Source organism: Felis catus, chromosome A2 (assembly GCF_018350175.1).
Source record: "Felis catus isolate Fca126 chromosome A2, F.catus_Fca126_mat1.0, whole genome shotgun sequence".
Taxonomy (NCBI): domain Eukaryota; kingdom Metazoa; phylum Chordata; class Mammalia; order Carnivora; family Felidae; genus Felis; species Felis catus.
This window is the reverse complement of record NC_058369.1, coordinates 88,408,614-88,428,586: the sequence shown is the minus strand read 5'-3', so window position 1 is coordinate 88,428,586 and position 19,973 is coordinate 88,408,614. Positions and strand designations below refer to the sequence as shown.

Genomic DNA, 19,973 nt, shown 5'->3' with positions numbered 1-19,973 from the left:
GAAAATACTAGTTCTTTCTAAAGTATTGTAAAATCTTACTAACTCAGGTACCACTGAAAAGGAAATACATTGACAATTTAATTTCCATTAAAATAAAAGCCATAGAAGATTTTACAGTGATATCCTACCCTAATAAATAAGGATATTAGAACAGCAGTAGCTTTACACCTCTGTATTCTGCACTTTGTCTCGCATCATAGTAGAAAAGAATAAATGTTAGGTCTTAGTAATGTCTACTGAACCATATTTTACTCAGTTATTTGAAGTCAGGACTTACGGAGTAGATGCTTAATCAGTGAGTGATCTCATAATAAAATACTCTTCAACAAAGACATAGAATAAAAATGAGTAATTGCATAATGATGCAGATAGCATATCTGTGTTCTTTCTAGCAGGGTCATAACTTGAGACTTTCCTTCTTTTGATTCATTTTGTTTTTCTTTCCTTAATTGAATTAAAGTATATGTATGTGGTTTTATTCTGTCACAACGTAGATGGAGAATTATACTCCGGGACCGCAGCTGATTTTATGGGGCGAGATTTTGCGATCTTCAGAACTCTCGGGCACCATCACCCAATCAGAACAGAGCAGCATGATTCCAGGTGGCTCAACGGTAGGTGGTGTGTGCAAGAGCACAAGCATGTTACGTAACACGTCTAACTGGAGTAGTCAGTGGAGAACTTTCCCTGTACGGTACCAACAGTGTGACTTGAGATTTAGTATGCGCTTAAACTCGCGCTAGTGACTTCATGACTGTGGGTGTGAGAAAATAGGGAAAACAGAGCAAGATGAGATTAAAAATTGAGGAAAATATTTGCTTCATGCCAAAACTGAAGTTTCTCAGCAGTTAACTGTGGAAAGAAATAGATCTGGGTTGGAGCTGCGGAAGGGAGGCAATGGAAAAAGATAAGAGGGCTTACCAGTCTTACATGGACAACACGACAGATGTCAACGTGTAGTACATTTTTTCTCCACGTCTCTCATAGTGCCCTGAGAGCATCATACGTTACTGAACATTTAAAAAAATTGTAATGCTAATAACATTATGTTGAAAATATTTTCTTTTTTTTTAATATGAAATTTCTTGTCAAATTGGTTTCCATACAACACCCAGTGCTTATCCCAACAGGTGCCCTCGTCAATGCCCATCACCCACTTTCCCCTCCCTCCCTGCCATCAACTGTCAGTTTATTCTCAGTTTTTAAGAATCTTTTATGGTTTGCCTCCTTCCCTCTTTCTAACTTTTTTTTTCCCTTCCCCTCCCCCATGGTCTTCTGTTAAATTTCTCAGGATCCACATAGGAATGAAAACATATGGTATCTGTCTTTCTCTGTATGACTTATTTCACTTAGCATAACACTCTCCAGTTCCATCCACGTTGCTACAAAAGGCCATATATTTCATTCTTTCTCATTGCCAAGTAGTATTCCATTAATATTTTCAAAATTTCAAAGGACTTTATTGTTTATAAAAATTTTTTTGTAATATTTATTCATTTTTGAAAGAGAGAGACAGAGTACAAATGGGAAAGGGGCAGAGAGAGAGGGAGACACAGAATTTGAAGCAGGCTCCAGGCTCCAAGCTGTCAGCATGGAGCTGGATGCGGGGCTTGAACTCACAGACCGCAAGATCGTGACCTGAGCCGAAGTCAGCCACCCAACCAACTTAACCACCCAGGCACCCCAGGACTTTATATTATTTCATTTTATTCTCTTTTCATCTTCCTTAAATTCTCTCTCAGTTTTTATAGGTGAAGAAATTAAGACTAATATTTTATCTAAGATTCTATCTAATCTAGTAGTAGAAGATTTGTAACAAGAACCCGGTTTCCTGAACTTCAGGCACTGGCTTCAACTTGATCAAGTAGATACTTTTTTTTTACTCTCTTTCTCTTTTTAGTATGTAAATAAATTTAGTGTAGGAGAAAATGTACGAAATTTATATGCCTAAAATAAATAAATACAATTTTCCTCGTTTTATTTTGCCTCATTAACAAGAATGGAGCTCATGGGTTACCGTCTAAATTCTCATTAAGATGCTTGAATATTCTCATTCTTCAAACTTCTGCCACACTTGTTTTTCCTGCCCTTCCTGGAACCCAAAATTCCTTTCATCACCTCTCTCTTTCATTGGTTTGTTAGAGAAAGATCACAGTTCTGCTGTTGAGCTTCATTGAAACTTCCAGAGACCGTGAGTTGTGTATAATAATCTTTGTCCTGAAATGTCTCTTATTTTAAAGTGACTACTGAAAACATAAAACACACCTCCCATTAGCTCAGCATCTCTGCCCTCCTGCAACAACATTTCTGATCATCCTGTTATTTTTTTTATGTATTAATGAGTGGTGTGCCTCTTCCATGTTTGACCACGCTGCCTTTCCACTTAATTGTACTGATATTTTTTTCATAGTTTTACCCAATGTACATTTCTTTTGCGGTCTTTATCTCTCCTTCCGTGATTTTCTCCCCTCAACGGAAGACTTGTTTGTCTGTTCTATCCAAACCCTTCCTTTAATCATGGTGTGATATGAAGTCCCTATGCATCTAAGTCCATTTAGGGAAGTTTATGCTGCCTTTAGCCAACTTTAAACCTGAGTTTGAGTCCATGAAACTGCTTCTCCAAAAGCAGTTGGTGATAACTGGTAACTTTCTGTACACTTTATTTAAATCAGTCTCTCCATTTGGACAATATCTCTTGCAGCATTTCTTATTGTTAAGTAGCCCTTTCTCTTTAAAGAGTCACTTCTCTTAGTTTCCCTTGTTCCCTGCTCTCTCAAGTTTTTAGTAAGTTTGACAGCACTTCCCCGTTGTTTGTTCTCTTCAATGCAGATGATGCCTCAAATCATTCATAATTGAGCGCAGACACTGTGGTGTTCAAAAGGGTTTGGACATATAGTCAAATATCCATCCTGGGGGGGGGTCATAGGAGGAATAGTGGGTGACCTTATGAGAAATTAGCGGCCTCACCAAGGAAAGGAAAAGATGCTGAAATCACCATAATAATATCTGTATAAAACTATAAAAGAACCAAACTCTAAAAATCTCAGGGAGTAATTTTGAAATATCCACTGTCAATTATTAAGCCTGGTCTTTGTATGGAGGCAAAATGGTGGGAAAAAAACCTCTTTCAACATTGCTATCTGCTCTGTTCTCAAACCGAAATAGTTACGTAGGAGGGAAAAATGTTTGTTTTTTTGTTCAGCAAGGAGACTTTGATCTACTAAGAACTCTAAAGGGCATACAGGCTTTCACTGTCGATGCGAAAGAAAATCCAAGAAGATGGAATAACATAAGGGAGACTATAGTATCCATTTCATTTTTATGGCCTTGGAGGAAAAAAGTCATCAAGTTAAAGCTGCTTTTGTGTTGCACGCTTACATGTTGACAGCTGAGTCTGAAGAATTTACACTGTGGGAAAGCAGTCATTGTCCACAGCTCTGTACTTCATCTTGCAAATGTGTAGTTCATTTGAGAATTCGGTTATCAGTCTCTCAGCACTAAACGTGAGAACTGATTTTACCAAATTAGCACAAAGGTTACATTTGACAGGGTGCAGAAACCAGAACTGCTGCAAGATGGAGGGTACGGACACATTTGAGATAGAACCAAGGGATTGTGTGAGTCACAGGCCTCATGAAATTAAATGCCATTCCAGAATAAAATTGGAAACATAATGTTTACATATTCATGCATAAAATAAATGAGTCTAAGGCATCAGCATAGACTACACAATCATTTGTGCTGACAGAAGGAAAAAATACTAGCAAGGTACTTTTTGGAATGTCTTTGGGCCTATTAAAATTAATTTTGTTTTTCTTTTACTCAAAGAAAAAGATTTACTTTTCTTTTCTCAAATCAATTCAGACCTATTCAGTTATTTCGGATGCACCAGTTGCCCTATTTTAGGTGACTTTTAATTTTTATTCCTGCTGAAGACAAATAATAAACGAAAATGGTTGCCTAGAATTAGATCTTAAAATATCTTGATATTTTTTAAATAGAATTCCAGTATTTTGATAACAACTAAAATTCACCTTTTTTTATAGTATCAATCAAGGTTTAAATTTAGTTTCCTTTTAATAGGAAAAATTAGGAATGAGTAACAATTTTGTTTATTTAAAAAAAATTTTATTAATGTTTATATTTGAGACCATGCAAGAGATAGAGTGCAAGGGGCCGAGGGGCAGACAGAGGAGACACAGAAACTGAAGCAAGCTCCAGGTTCGGAGCTGTCAGCACAGAGCCTGACGCGGGGCTCGAACTCACGAACCGTGAGACGGTGACCTGAGCCGAAGTCAGACGCTTAACCGACTGAGCCACTCAGGTGCCCCAGAATGAGTAACAATTTTTGATGAAGAAACATAAGAGGAGGAATCTGTTGATTTTTACATAACTGTGCTTTAAATATGATTTTTAAAATTAGCCCCTAGTTTAAGGTTACTAGGTATTAGAACAACTTGGATTTCAAAAAATGTACTGGTTTGAGTTTGACACGATGTGCCCAAATTCACCGTTTTGTTTCTTATACATTATAAATTCTCTCCATCTTATGTCATTTTAACTTCATTTAAACTTCACTTCCAATTTCAACTTACTAAGAGTGTGAAAATTAGGGACAGTTCTCTATATATTCATAGTCAGAAAACTAAGTCTATGGTGCTGTTGCAGTCATGATTTCTTAACCATTTGGTATGTAAACACTGCTACCTTCTTGTATGTGTTAACCATTCATTAGAGCAGATAGTCGCTAACCCACTCTTATTTTTCTTTTTGATGGACACTGTTTCCAGTATTGTTTATGTCTAGGACTGATGGTGGGACGTAATATGAAATGGGGGAAAGACTACAGTCTTACAGTAAGCTTCACCTTGCCTTTACTTTTAATGGGATTACCTCTTACAGTAGTGAAAAACTGGCAACGTGATAATGTGTAAAAAAGTTCTAAGCAAACAATCGACATATAGTAAGCACTTAATAAATGTGATTTTTCTCAGTATCCTGTACTTCACTTCCATTGGCTGGAGCACGCTTAGAAAGCTTCCTCAGACCCATTCTGTGAGTGATTATATTTGAGTCAGGGTGAAAGGGCAGTCCAAGTCAGGTTTAATATATGAAACCACATGCCTCCCTGAGAGAGCGAAGGCCCGGTGAGCACAAACTGGCCTATTTACAGTGCCCGGAGTGTGAGGCCTTCCCATTCATGTCAGGAAGACCTGTTTTCTTGTAGTGGAATTTCTTCACAGGATCGTGCCCGTGGCTAGACCAGCCCCCTTGCTCTTTTCTGTGATTGAAACGGTGTGCAGGTCATCGCTCCACCTCCTTTCACTTGTGCCACTGCTACCAGGGTGGCTGTCCTCTGCGGTCGTGCACTAGGAGTTTCCATGTTCTCTGAACATTCAAGTTTCTCCACTAGACATTTTTCTGAAAATAGAACCAAGAAATGTGACCGCAAATAAACCATGAGAGCACAAATTAATATTACATAGTACCAGGTACCTAATCTCAAATCGCTTGTACAACTCTTTCCATGCTCTCTTTTAATTCTGCCATCTTCAAAGGCATAAACTGGCAGAGTATCCAATTGGATTTTTTTTTAATAATAAAATGAATTATCTGGCTCTGTATAATGTCAGACTTCTTAACGATGCCATTCTGAATTATTTCCTGGCTTACATAAGTCAGTATTATTTTGCTGACCTTGGAGGAAAAAGCCCTCTGGATGCCTTATTTAATGGTTATATGGGCAGATGAGTTATCATAGAAGTTGAGTGACCGTTCAGTTAAAACAACAACAGCAACCACAAATGTCCTCTTTGTTTTCATAGCCTATAAAAAAGCAACAGGGATACGGTCTTTTTTTAACTTTTGAATTACATCTCCCACGAATTATATTCTTATTCATTAAACATTCTGAGGTATCGATGTAAAGAGTCACAAATAAAAATTATAGTATTTTTTGATTATTTCTGCTGAAATTATGCTGAAGCAAAGGTACATAATATTTAAAAACAGTCTGTACCTAAACACAACATAGTGGTCACCTGAGGTTTTGTCTCCTGAATCTATTACCTAGAAAAATGTTAAGCCTGATAAATAATGCATTCCCCCCCAGAAGTATAATCTTTTTAAAAAATACATACACAGCATGAAATTATTCTACTGTGCAAATGATGATAAATTTAAGAAACTCACTAAATATGATTTCTCTTTTCATAAAGAGCAAAAAGTTACCAAAATATAATTTTACTTGGTCTCCCTTTCTGAGGACCTATTTTCTATTTCACATTTTGTGTAAAGAACATAATCACTTTTAACTGGTACAACTCTCCAGTATGGCATATTAGACACACACTTTGAACCACTTATTTCAAAATTTGTCAGTGAATTATGAGAGTAGAAAAGTAACATTTCAAAATATCATTACATTTATTTAAGGGAATCCCACTTTTTAAATTAAGATCGATGGAAATGTAGAAAAATGAGACAATATCTTGGAAAATTCTTTAAATTGAAGCCGCCCCCCTTTTTCCTTCTTGGTTTTTAACATTATTCTCTCTAGTCTTACCATCAGTTTAATGAATACACAGCCTGTCTATACCAATTTCCTCTTCTAGCCTCACTACATTCAGAGCTCAGTGGGCCTCAATAGGGATTTACTGCTGACTGGGTAATCTGGGTTCATGTGTGCAGTGACATCAAGCAAGAGATTTACCCAAAGAAGTGGATGCCATGACAATGCGTGTAACCATGGTGTGACCGGCCTCTCTGACATGGCTCTCAAAAGCTTTCCCTCTGTGAAAACAGAAGCCTGTTTGCAAATTAATTAGTTTCTGGCGGCAGCTTGATTGTTGACCCAGAGTTTGTAGAGTGGAAAAACAATCAGATTAGTGTGCTCGGGGTAAAAGACCAGTGTGCAGTTGCGTGTGGCTTGCTCAACTATTGAAACTATGAATGGACTGAAACAAATTCTTTTCTGAGAAGCCTAGGCAGAGGTTAAGTGTGATGAGCCTAGAGCTCCCCAACAGCAGGGGCTAGCGAATTAAAGGATTTTAGCCAGATAAAGCTGAATGACAGCAAGTGATGCCATTGAATTTTAATGGCATGGATAGTTTTGGGGAAAAAAAAAACACAAAACACTTGTTACCTTCTAATCACTCTTAGTGGGAAGAGTAAGTTGCCATATTATTAGATGTCTGCTTGACACAAATACTTCCATAGTGGTAGATTTCAGGAGCTTTCAGACTGGAAGGTTTTAATTTATAATGTCTCAAAAAATATCAAAACAGTAAAAAGTTATAAAGTAACTGTCTTTTCATGTAGGTGAAGTGTTTGCTCATTTATATACTCTGTCTCGTGAGGTGTCCTCTTCACATGCCCAATAAAATGAATCCTGAATTAAGGAGAAATGTTGACTCATGAAAATAGGTGTGCTGTTTATTTTTACAAATACCAAATCACATAAACATGCCAAGAATGGAAATCCTCAAACTTAGGATAAAAAAAAAAAAGATTCTGCATGTAGTTTTTGATGATTAAAAATTGTTTCACTCAATAAATTATTGTTTACACTTAATTTTGTTAGATTACCTAACAACATTAAGCCATATATACTTTTCCTTGTTAGATACCATTGTCAGATGGCTCCCTAATAACAGCTCTACGGGTATCACAATAGTTTCCCATTCAAAAATCATTTATATCTCTCAATTTACAAGTGAATTGAATCCAGATTTTGCTGCCTGTCAAGTCCTTTATCTTCTGATCCTAAATGACTTCTCCAGTGTTAAACACTAGCATACTCTAATCGAATAGTTGGTTGTCCTCAGATTTACTCTCTTTTTCATTTAACCATACCACTCTACTGATTGATTTTAATCTTTCCAGCTTTGAATCTCAAGAGCACATAGGTACTCGTATTTATCGTGGGAACTACCACTTTGCCTTACACTCTGGGAAATACCGAGTAAGAAATTCTTGAACAATCTGCTTTGCAGGCTCTGGAGTTAAACTGACTGTGTTTGTATCCCAGGTACTCCATCTGCTACCTGTATGACATAGGAGGCGATTTACTTATTTTCATCACCCAGTTACGATTTGTAAAACATGGTTAATATTACTATACCGTTGTACCGAGAATGAATGAGACAGTCCATGTAGGTTAATAAGAATAGTATCTGATAATACAGTAAATGCTCATGACAGCTTTGGTTGCTTCTGCTGTCATTTGCTTACAGGCTCCCAACATAGCACATAATGCACATTTAGCAGATTAATACAGTGAACCTGTCTGAAGGTGATGTTTGCCTTTTTTTAATCTGTTCTCAGGTTATTTTGTTTTAGTTGATTATTGTCATGGAGCATTTAGTACATCAAGAATAAATAAAATTTAGCTTTAGTATTAAAATAGCAAATAACATTTTAATCAAATTAAGCTTAACGAAATTAGCAGAAGAAGTAATGAAATGATGAACCAAGTTTTTCCAAGTGTTAACTTAGCTCTAGTAAGTGCAATATTCGTCATTTATGGAAAGAAATCATTAGGTTAATTCTTTATTAACAATTTTTCCAGAATTAATTAAGAAGACATTGATTGCTTCTGAGAATGCTAGGAAAATCGCTTGTCCTGCTCTATCACAGCTCAGCTTTGTTTTTTTGTTTTTTTGTTTTTTTTCTCGTGTGGACATCATTGGTGACCTTTGGGATAGTGGTTAAAAGTGCAGATTCTGTGGAGCCTGACTCCTTGAGTTGGGCAAGAGCTGAGCAACTGTAGATGGCAGATAAAAAGATTTCTGTGCTTCATGTCCCCTTTTTCTAATGTAAATAATGATATTTCCTCCCTTGTCAGATAGTTATGAGGATTCTGTATGAGTGAATTCATATAAAGCATTTGCAAAAGTGATGGCTCTTACCAAAACAAAACAGTTTAGTTGATGTTAGCTGGCTTTATAATGTTATGCGAGAATTTTAAGGAGTGGAACCATAAAATACCTAAATATGCCACATCACTAAAAATGCAGTAGAATGCACAATCTCACTTAACTGAGCAGCCAGTATTTTTCTAGGAAAGCAGTGAAAGTGGCTGAAAGACGAGAATGAACTGATGAGGTAAAGTGAGGATGACATATGCCCTTTCCTTAGCCGGAGTCTGTACGTGCACGATTTCTTACCTAGTGATGTCTGTACATTTTGATGAAATTACATCTACCACTCCTTTGCTTCCATGAAAAAAAAAAAGCAGTTTTTAAGCTTCATCACACTAAGTTGCTTACATATGACGAAGAGTCATTAAAATGTTCTATATTTCACATATCAACTAAATATAAGTTACAAAATGTTATCTAGGAAGAGGGTCTTTAAAATGTTTTCCCAATAATATTAGTAAGAAGATTTAAGTATGTTTTTTACTCTTTAAGAGACCATTTTCAGGTTAGAATTGCTTATGCCACTATATGATTTAAGAAATGAGGCAAGTGAAAATCAAAGCTCCTTCACCTTGCTCCCACCTCTACCTCCCACACCCTGCTCTAATCAATCTTTCAGTTTCCTTTTTTTTTTTTTAATTTTTTTAAAATGTTTATTTATTTTTGGGACAGAGAGAGACAGAGCATGAACGGGGGAGGGGCAGAGAGAGAGAGGGAGACACAGAATTTGAAACAGGCTCCAGGCTCCGAGCTGTCAGCACAGAGCCCGATGCGGGGCTCGAACCCACGAACCGTGAGATCATGACCTGAGTAGAAGTTGGATGCTCAACCAGCTGAGCCACCCAGGCGCCCCAATCTTTCAATTTCCTGTAGCACTTTGGATCATCACATAAGTTGTGCACTTTTAACTGTATACCACTATACATGTGGTACTGTATAAATTTTGATTCAAAAATAAACATGCAGGGGCACCTGGGTGTCTCAGTCGGTTGAGCACCTGACTTGGGCTCAGGTCATAATTTCGCAGTTCAAGAGTTCGAGCCCCACATCGGGCTTACTGCTGTCAGTGCAGAGCGCACTTTGGATTTTCCACCCCCCCTTTCTCTGCCCCTGCCCCGCTTGCGTGCTCTCTCTCTCTCTCAAAAATAAATAAACAGTAAAAAAAAATAAATAAACAAGTTAATTAATTAAAATTAAAATAAATAAAGATACATAGTTTAAAACTAATTGCAATTCATTAGTAATACTAATTTATATATTGAGGTAAGTATAATGTAAATGTTTTATTTATTAGAAGTGTAGTTTTTAGTAATTTGCTTGATGATTTACTAAATTAAAACTGGTTTTGGATTTAATATAAGCTGAGAGCATAAGAGACCCATCAAAAATGTGTCTCTTCAATATGTTTATAAATTTGTCTAAATTCCTGTAAGTCCAAATAATCTCTTCTGCTCATTTAATTGCTAATAAATAAGATGCCAGGGTTTCAGTATCAAAGAGAGCTAACCCATTTATACATTTATAAAATCCTAACGTGAATATGTATGGAAATAGGTGACAGCAGATAGAACTGTCCCTTTGGGATCCACACTGCTTTTTCTGTTTAGCATACAATGGAATTTAAGTTCTAGCCAGTACAGAATTGTGTTTTCAGTTTATACGTTGTCTTATGACCCACTTATAATTTAGTGAACTTTAATATGCCTAGTGACTGTAAAAGCTAGTCAGTGCCAAGGCTGATATCAAAGGGCTGACTGCCACTTAAATTGCTTAGTATCCTAGAATGGCTGTTTTATAAAATACGTTTTCTAAACACATTCAAGAATAAATGAACAAATTATACCATTGTTTTGCAAGATGAGAAAGCAATCTTGTAAGTCAAATGAAAATAATGAGTTCTGAAGGCAGGAAAGAATAACAACACATGGATTACCATAAAACATTACATTTTGGGGTGAATTAAAGGGAAAGAAATCTAGTTATACTAACAACTCGCATTAGAGAATTTGGGCTTATAGGGCTCAGTGGAACCAACAAGGCATAGGATACCTTTGATCAATCGCCTTCTTGTGTTTATAGTAGTCATATTAAATATTTTGATTGAAGAGAAATTATTAAAGTAGTGGGATAATGCCGCTTGCCATAAGAAAACTGATGACTGCCCTTCCTGTGATGTTATTGCTATCGATTTCCTATAAATAAAAACAGGGACAAAAATCACATCCCTTTATAGTTATAACTCTGATCAGCCAATCAGTGCCCAAATTCTAGTGAAATTGCCTTTGAAAGACCTTGAGATAATTGTGTGCTAATGAATCTTAAACTGTGAACTTATTTTCCATGTTTTTTCCAAGCTGAAACTATTTTTATTTTCTTCCTTCTTCATTTCTAATTCCTGAATGAGAGCAACGTGTAGAAAGCGATTGAAAAGACTGGCTGGAGCTAGGAACATGGTAGCATGATGTAGAAAAACAATGGCAAACAGTTAACAGGGCCAACTTGTTGTTGTGCAGTGCAGCAGTCATTTCGCAGTGATACAGCAGAGACTGTAGAACGTAAGAAGAATGTAGCCATGTCACGAAGATTTGTAGAATCTTTACTAAAATTATTATCATTTTGATTAATTTTGCCATTTTTATTTTGTAAAAATGTACTGTAGCCCCACTTAGCAATACTGCCTTAATCCACTCACAAATTCCCAAACTCTTCATTCTCACAAGGATCATGGTTATCAATAGATGTTACTAGTATTTTAGTATAGAATGTTCCAGGGATAATAGCAAAGTAAAACTTTCTCTAATATACTTTTTTTTTTAATGGTTTTATTTATTTTTGAAGGAGAGAGAGAGAGACAGAACATGAGCCGGGGAGGAGCAGAGAGGGAGGCATAGAATTCGAAGCAGGCTCCAGACTCTAAGCTGTCAGCACAGACCTCCATGCAGGGCTCGAACTCACGAACTGTCAGATCATGACCTGAGCCGAAATCGGAGGCCTAACCGACTGAGCCACCCAGGCACCCCTCTAATATACTTTAATATAACTGAGGAGGCTGAGCCAGCAATTGCTGTTGTAATTGCTTCCTTAGAACTATTGCATGTTTTCTTGGGTAAGAAAACAGTTCATAATAAAGAAGAAAAATACATTTTTTAAACAGAGATCTGTCCATTGGTTAGAGTCTGCAAAGAAAGCTAAAACGGAAGGGGGGATAAAGGGAGAAAAGAAAAGAGTAATTCCTATGGTAAATAATAACTTCCTAATTAGATTGTGTTTTCATCCCTCAACCATAATAAACACGTCTATCATAATAAATTTTGTAATGCACACACCAAAATAAAAATCTCCAAATGACACCATAAAGTCTTCTATCTAACCAAGGTCTAACCCTGAAGTTTTTAGGGTAAATTAGATGTGATCCATATTAAGGAATTTTTTTACAGTTTATAGAAGTACATAGTGTTATCGGAACATATATTCGTGAAACTACTCAGATTACCATTTTATATATTAATATATGATTGTTAGCAAAACAATTAAGATCTATGTAATATGACATGATAGGGTTAAAATAGCTACATTTTAATGGGAAATTAAAAATAGATCATGGTTAGGCAGAGATTAAACTGATTTAATTGCTGTTTCTCAGTGTATTTATTTTGTTTTTTAAAGCGTATGTTTAGTTTCCCCAAGTCTAGTCCTTTTTCATTTCATTCAACAATATTTTTCTTTCTCTGTACATAACTTAAGTTTATCACTCACCCCAGTTACTAACATAGAATGCCATTCTCTCCTTTTCCCCTGCAGTTCTATTGTAAGTCCTCCTAGATTACTGGTAATCACACACTGAATTGCTAGCTACCAACATATTTCTCTGGGCAACTTCCATTTTCTACACGCATTAAGCGCTCTCTGGGTACCAAGAACTATTATAAGAAACAGCTGAGTAAGAGCAATCCCTGCCCTCAGGCTAATACTTACAGAACTTTTTATAAATGAAAACCCTAAAAGTTGTAGCATATCTACAGGATCATATGCATGTATTTACAAGATGTCCTAATATCGTAAAACCATTGTTTAAGCGGAGGACGTACTCTCTATTTTTCTTTTAGTGAAACATGAAATTTTTTTATTCAGTTGATTTTCACACTTTGATTCAGTATCAGAACCACTGACTGTTTGAGGCTTTTACTATGAAATGACAGCAAGGTGGAACAATTATGAAGGAGACTATCTTTTGTCTCTACGTCTGTAGTCTTTTCTTAGAGAATGTGTGTATGAGAGAGTTAAAAAAAAATGAGAAATCGGAAACCCTTTTAAGTTTTAAGGGAAAAAAATGCAAATCTGTTGGAATCAGAAAAGCTGTAGATAATACAACATAGGTTTTTATAACCTGTTATTACAATGACATATATAATGCAGACAGTCCATTAACACTATTACTGTTTTTTTTTCTTGTGAACTATTTCCAGTTGTTTCTTCATTAAGAATGATTATGTAGGGGCGCCTGGGTGGCGCAGTCGGTTAAGCGTCCGACTTCAGCCAGGTCACGATCTCGCGGTCCGTGAGTTCGAGCCCCGCGTCGGGCTCTGAGCTGATGGCTCAGAGCCTGGAGCCTGTTTCCGATTCTGTGTCTCCCTCTCTCTCTGCCCCTCCCCCGTTCATGCTCTGTCTCTCTCTGTCTCAAAAATAAATAAACGTTAAAAAAAATTTAAAAAAAATGATTATGTATTTTGAGTGCTAATAGAAATTCATAATGTCATATTCCTAATTATAAAGACATCCAGATGGCCAAAAGATACATGAAAAGATGCTCAACATCACTGATCATTTGGGAAATACAAATCAAGACTACAATGAGATATCATCTACACCTGTCAGAATGGCTAAAATCAACAACACAAAAAACAATTGGTATTGGTGAGGATGTGGAGAAACAGGAACCCTCTTGCACTGCTAATGGGAATGCAAACTGGTGCAGCTGCTCTGGAAAACAGTATGGAGGTTCCTCAAAAGGTTAAAAATAGGGGCGTGTCTGGGTGGCTCAGTGGGTCAAGTGTTTGACTCTTGATTTGGGCTCAGGTCGTGATCCCAGGGTTATGGGATCAAGCCGGCATCAGGCTCCATGCTGAGTGTGGTTCTATGTATATTTTAATAGTTATTTCATGTAGAAATGTAGAATGTAGAAATAGTAGATGAACTAGAAAGTAGAACTAACTTAAATTTAATCCATATTAAAGACATTGAAACCATTTCTCAGTGTTATTAAAATCAAATGACAAACCCTGTACTTTTAAAAACTAGGTTGGGAGTATCAAATTGGTTTAGAAAATACCTTTAATAGTCTTGATTAGGTATCTCTGGAAACAACTTTATATTAGCAATCAAAATACATAATCATTCTTAAAGCAGAGACAATTGGACGGAGTTGACAAAGAAAAACAAGGTAACGGTTTCAGTGGACTGCCTGCACTGAACAAATATTGAAAATTGATTTAAACATCAGAAGTCATTTTAAATTGGATCCACCGTACTGTAAATGCTGTGAAATTGTTATCATACTGAATATTGGAAGGTTTAATAATAATTAAAGCAATGATTTGGAAAATTGATGTCCTTAGGTAAGGAAATAATTGAAATAATCATGAACAATTGAAATCCTGTACTCATATAGGATTTTATACTGTTCAGAGTGCTTCCTGTAAGACCACTTCATCCTCGCAAAACCACTGTAAAATAGAAAACTGCAGTAATAACATTTGAGCAACTTACAAGAGGATAGTCACTACCTGTTGTTGAGTGAAAACAGAGTAAACCCATGTCTTCCAAACTCTTCAGTTTTGTTCTCTAACATGTTCATTATAGTACTTACCATTTTTTAGATTTGTGTATTTCTGTACTTTGCTAAAGATTTCACACATAGGAAATGTTTATCAAGTTAGATAGAGACTTGGAAAATACAGGTATATTTGTTTAAAAACAACAACAACAACAACAACAACAACAACAAAGATTTGCCAGAGTTAAAGGATTTTATCCTGTAATGGTTCACAGAATGAATTGTGCTGTGTATGCATAGTTTAAATAACTGAAAACTTAGTTGATATAAACTTTTCCTGCTAAGAGTTTGGCCTTTGGATGAACAGCATGTGCATCTCTGGGAACTTGTTAGAAATGTAAAATCTCAGAGGCTGCCCAGACCTACTAAACTAGAATCTGCACTCTCTTGAGATCCTACATTAAAATTTGAGGACTAGACTGAAATATGTTACAAAATATATTATATCTTTGATTGTTAAAGAAGAGACATAGAGACATAATAGTTTTGTGCCAGTCTCCCTGAGTAGATTATCTTACATCTCAGCTGAAATTTATAGCACACAAGAATGTGTGTGTGTGTGTGTGTGTGTGTGTGTGTGTGTGTGTGTGTGAGTGAATGTGTGTGTGTTCATTAGTTATGTTAAATTACTGCTCCTGATGTGGTCTAATCCAAACTCTCCAATTCTTCTAATCAGCCTTTTTAAATTAGTGGCTTTTGCTTCCATTTAAGCTGGGGAGATATAAGCACTAGCCAGGTGTGTCCCGTGAACAGCTTGGTTGGAATTTCAAGCAATGGTCATTGATAAGACCTCTGTGTCAAGCTCGTAGAACCTACCTTACCCTGCTTGATTGAATCCATTCTGCTGAGACAGTGTCAAATTAATACAATTGCTAGCACATTTATGATAGTCCATAAAATCTCCCACCACTACATTCTTGCTAAAGGTTAAGAATTACAAAAAAAAAAAAAAAAAAAAACTGTGGTGCAGGCAGTGACTTCTGGGGTTCAAAGAAGCTTCAAGCACTTAAAAAAAAGTTTTCAGGGGCGCCTGGGTGGCACAGTCGGTTAAGCGTCCGACTTCAGCCAGGTCACGATCTCGAGGTCCGTGAGTTCGAGCCCCGCGTCAGGCTCTGGGCTGATGGCTCGGAGCCTGGAGCCTGTTTCTGATTCTGTGTCTCCCTCTCTCTCTGCCCCTCCCCCGTTCATGCTCTGTCTCTCTCTGTCCCAAAAAAAATAAATAAACATTGAAAAAAAAAATTAAAAAAAAAAGTTTTCAAAGCGCATTATTATAAATTAACTGTCTTTCACTACAGGTAGACTAGTACTGACAATATTTTAAATAATAAATTTGATGTAAAATAGCAACATCGAATTTAAAATACGTGATTGGCAATTTTCCTCTAAATATCTTTTTGTCAAAAGCATCCAGCTGATTAAAAACAAACAAACAAACAAACACTAGATAGATTTTTATACAAAGAAACAATAAAACCCAAATGTAAAACCAAAAGTTATATATTTTAAAAATTACAACTTTAAATTTTGTATTATAATCTTAAATTTTAAATTATAGGGTTGTGATATGATTATATGATGTATGATTTTATCATAAAATATATTATTTTAAACATCTAGAACGTCTGACTAAAAAACAACTTTCTAAATTTCACATAAATATAACTAACAACTCTCACTGTTCTAGTTCACATACATGCAATCCTAAAAGCAAAAGTAAAACTAAAAATAAGGGAAGTTGTTGTGTTAAAATAACAATGTTTGTTTGTTTTCAGTAGAGTGTGATTAGAAAAGTACAAAAAAATAATAGCTAATGTAAAATTTGAATTGTTATTTCTTAAGGGATAAGATCTTGCAGATTAAACAGGGTGTGAAGTAAGAATTGTTTTCTCCCAATTCTAATTACTTTGAAATTATGCTATAAATTATCTTCTTTTCTGCCTTGAATTTCCTTTCCCATATAATTAGACATTTTCAAGAATCAAAACTATTATTGTCTCTTAAGAACAAAAGCCATAGAAACTGCTAATTATATCACACTTGAACATGTTTTTCTTCTTTGAAGAGACCCTGAATTTCTGGCATTTTTGAGAACACTTTCTGACCAGAGGATGATAGAAATGTGAAGGTCTGCTAGTGTTGGAATCAGGATAATTACTTTCTATCTATAATAATATTCGTGTTATTAAAAAGTTGCCAAGGTCTGTGTCAAATAAAAATTGACCTAAATCTTCCCTGGTCCCTAAATCATTATTTTATTTTAAGAATCAGGCCACATTCTTATAGAATTTTTTTTTCCCCTAGACCCCATGGGCCTAATCAGAGGCAACTCCCAGGAAAAGTCCCTTGTCAATGCAATCCTTGAATGAGAGCTTGAATTATTACCATGTCCCAGGAAAAGGGCAGTTATCAAAAGACATTTTTACATTTCACTGATAAAATGGATTTTTTATTTCAAAGAGTAAAAAAATGTTTTTGTGAGATCACACACTGAGAAACTTTTTGACAAAGTAAATTTTATGATTATATGAAAATTGGCTTTTTTCTGAATAAAATATTACTAGAATTCACAAATTCCAGTTTTATCATCTGTAGTTTTTGAGGTACTTTTCAGGGGAAAAAGGCAGAATTTGAGTATACTCATATTTAAGATAATTGACTAGAAAAAATTAAATTGGTATTATATATTTGTGGGGTTTTTTTATATTGCTTAGTGGTTTTGTGTATTTATTTCAGACCTAAATTTCAATATGTCTTTTGAATCATGTATAAAATATGTGGGTGGAAAAGTATGAAACCTTTAAGATCTCTCAGAACGTAGACAAAGATATTCAAGGCATTTAAGTCATATGGTGCCTATAGTATTGCTAATAGCAATATTGGACAAAAAGGAGAACTAGGAATAAATACATTTATGAGTATCCAAATATCCCAAATAAATGGAAGAAATCAATTCTTCCATTTATTCTAGTATTCTAGTATTACCAGGATGATTTATTAATAGGAACCTCTCTTAATTCATTACCTTTTTTTTGAAGTTTATTTATTTATTTTGAAAAGAGAGAACAAGCCGGAAGGGTCAGGGAGAGAGAATCTCAAGCCGACTTCATGCTGTCAGTGTGGATCCTGACCCGGGACTCAATCCCGTGACTGTGAGATCATGACCTGAGCCGAAATCAGAGGAGTTGGACATTTAGCCAAGTGACCCACCCAGGTGCCCCCACCTTAATACTTTAATAATAAAATATATGGCTTACCTTGTTTAATGTTGAAAAATAAGGTAAATCAAATGACGTTTTCTGGTTAATTAAAATACATTGGTAGGAGTAAAAGGTAGGAGTAAAAGAAAATGTTCTTAACATAATAAATAAGAGGGGTGCCTGGGTGGCTCAGTCGGTTGGGCATTGGACTTTGGCTCAGGTCATGATCTTGTGATTCATGAGTTCGGGCCCTGTGTCGGGCTCTGTGCTGACATCTCGGAGCCTGGAGCCTGTTTCGGATTCTGTGTCTCCCTCTCTCTCTGCCCCTCCCCTGCTCATGCTCTGTCTCTCTCTTTCAAAAATAAATCAACATTAAAAAAATTGCTTTAAATTAATAAAGAACATAATAAGAAAGAGTTGGACCCCAGTTAAAGTTCTTAGTGCACAGAAACACTATGAATTTAGATAATATGTTATCATAATAATTTTTTATAATAGATTTTATTTTTCAGAGCAGTTTTAGTTAGGTTCCCAGCAAAATTGAGTGGGAGGTACAGAGATTTCCATACAACCCTACTCCCATACATGCATAGCCTCCCTTGTTGCTTACATCCCCCTACCAGAGTGGTACATTTGTTACACTTGGTAAGCCTACACTGACACATCATTATCACCCAAAGCCCACAGTCTACATTAGGGTTCACTCTTGGTGTTGTACACTATCTGGATTTGGAGAAATATATAATGAAACACATGCATCCTTGTAGCGTCCTACAGAGCAGTTTCACTGACTTGAAAATCCTCTGTCCTCAACCTGTGTGTTCTCCCTACTCCTTACCTCCTGGCAGCCACTGATCTTACTGTCCTCCTATGTTTGTCCTTTCTAAAATGTCAAGTATTTGGAATCATATACCATATAGCATTTTCAGGTTTGCTTCTTTGGCTTACTGATAGCGAAATAGTTGTCTTCAAATGTCTTGAAATAGTTTCACAGCTTATTTCTCTACAACTTTGAATAATAGTACGTTGTCTGAAGGCAACACAGTTTATTTATCCACTCATCTACTGAAGTATATCTTGGTGGCTACTGAGTTTTGGCAATTTTGAATAAAGCTGCTATAAACATCTGTATGGAGGCTTCAGTGTAGATGTAACTTTTCAGCTCCTTTGAGTAAATATGAAAGAGCAAGATTGCTAGGCCATATGGTAATAGTATGTTTGGTTTTACAAAAAAAAAAATGAAGTAAAAAATACCAAAGTATCTTCCAAGGTGGCTGTACCATTTGGAATTCCTACCACTGAGGAATGAGAATTCTGTCGCTTCATATCCTTGCCAGAATTTGGTGTTGTCAGCATTCTGGATTTTGGACATTCTAATAGGGATATACTGGTATCTTGTTTTAATTTATACTTTCCTAGTGACATGATGTGGAGTTTAAATTGAGTTGTTGGTTTGCTTAGTATTAAGAGTGTTTTATGTATTCTGGGTAGCAGTCCTTTATGAGATATATCTTCCGCAAATATTTTTTTCATAGGCTGAGACTGTGTTCTCATCCTGTCTAGAATTGTTTTTCAAAAGATGTTATTTATTTCTATAAAATGCATCTTAAATGTATATGGTTTATCTTATTTTAATGTTACCAGTGAGTGAGATATGACTGGATTGGAGAAGGAGTTGAAGGGAGATGCTGTTATGTATTTATTCTCTCTTTCTCAGAGAGATTTAAATAATGCCTGTACTATATCACTTTGGTGTGGTGATATTTTTTAGTTTCGTGCTTAAGCACTGAAACTTTAAAAAAATAAATCATACACACATAAATGCACTTGTCTCATCTCATTTAATAAAGCAGAGTAAGCACACTGTCTGAAAAATTTGATGAACTTTCTGGCAAAGAGAAGAGAAACGTGTTCTAATTTAGAATGAGGTGAGTCAGGAATACTGTTTCCTGAACAGCTCCCAATTTTCTCTTTAAGAGAGAGTTTTAGTGTGAAGTCATTATTAAGTAAGATCATATAAAT

The 19,973-nt window shown here is 35.8% G+C and overlaps 1 protein-coding gene across 5 annotated transcripts in view; it reads left to right on the top strand.

Annotated features, from left to right (window-relative positions):
* Positions 1-19,973, top strand: part of SEMA3A (semaphorin 3A) — a 481,474-nt gene that overhangs the window by 382,318 nt on the left and 79,183 nt on the right. For all 5 annotated transcript variants that reach the window (XM_045052318.1, XM_003982709.6, XM_019825395.3 and 2 more), the window contains one exon: positions 495-614. In XM_045052318.1, the coding sequence (XP_044908253.1) occupies positions 495-614 (120 nt within the window). The remainder of the gene's footprint in view (positions 1-494; positions 615-19,973) is intronic.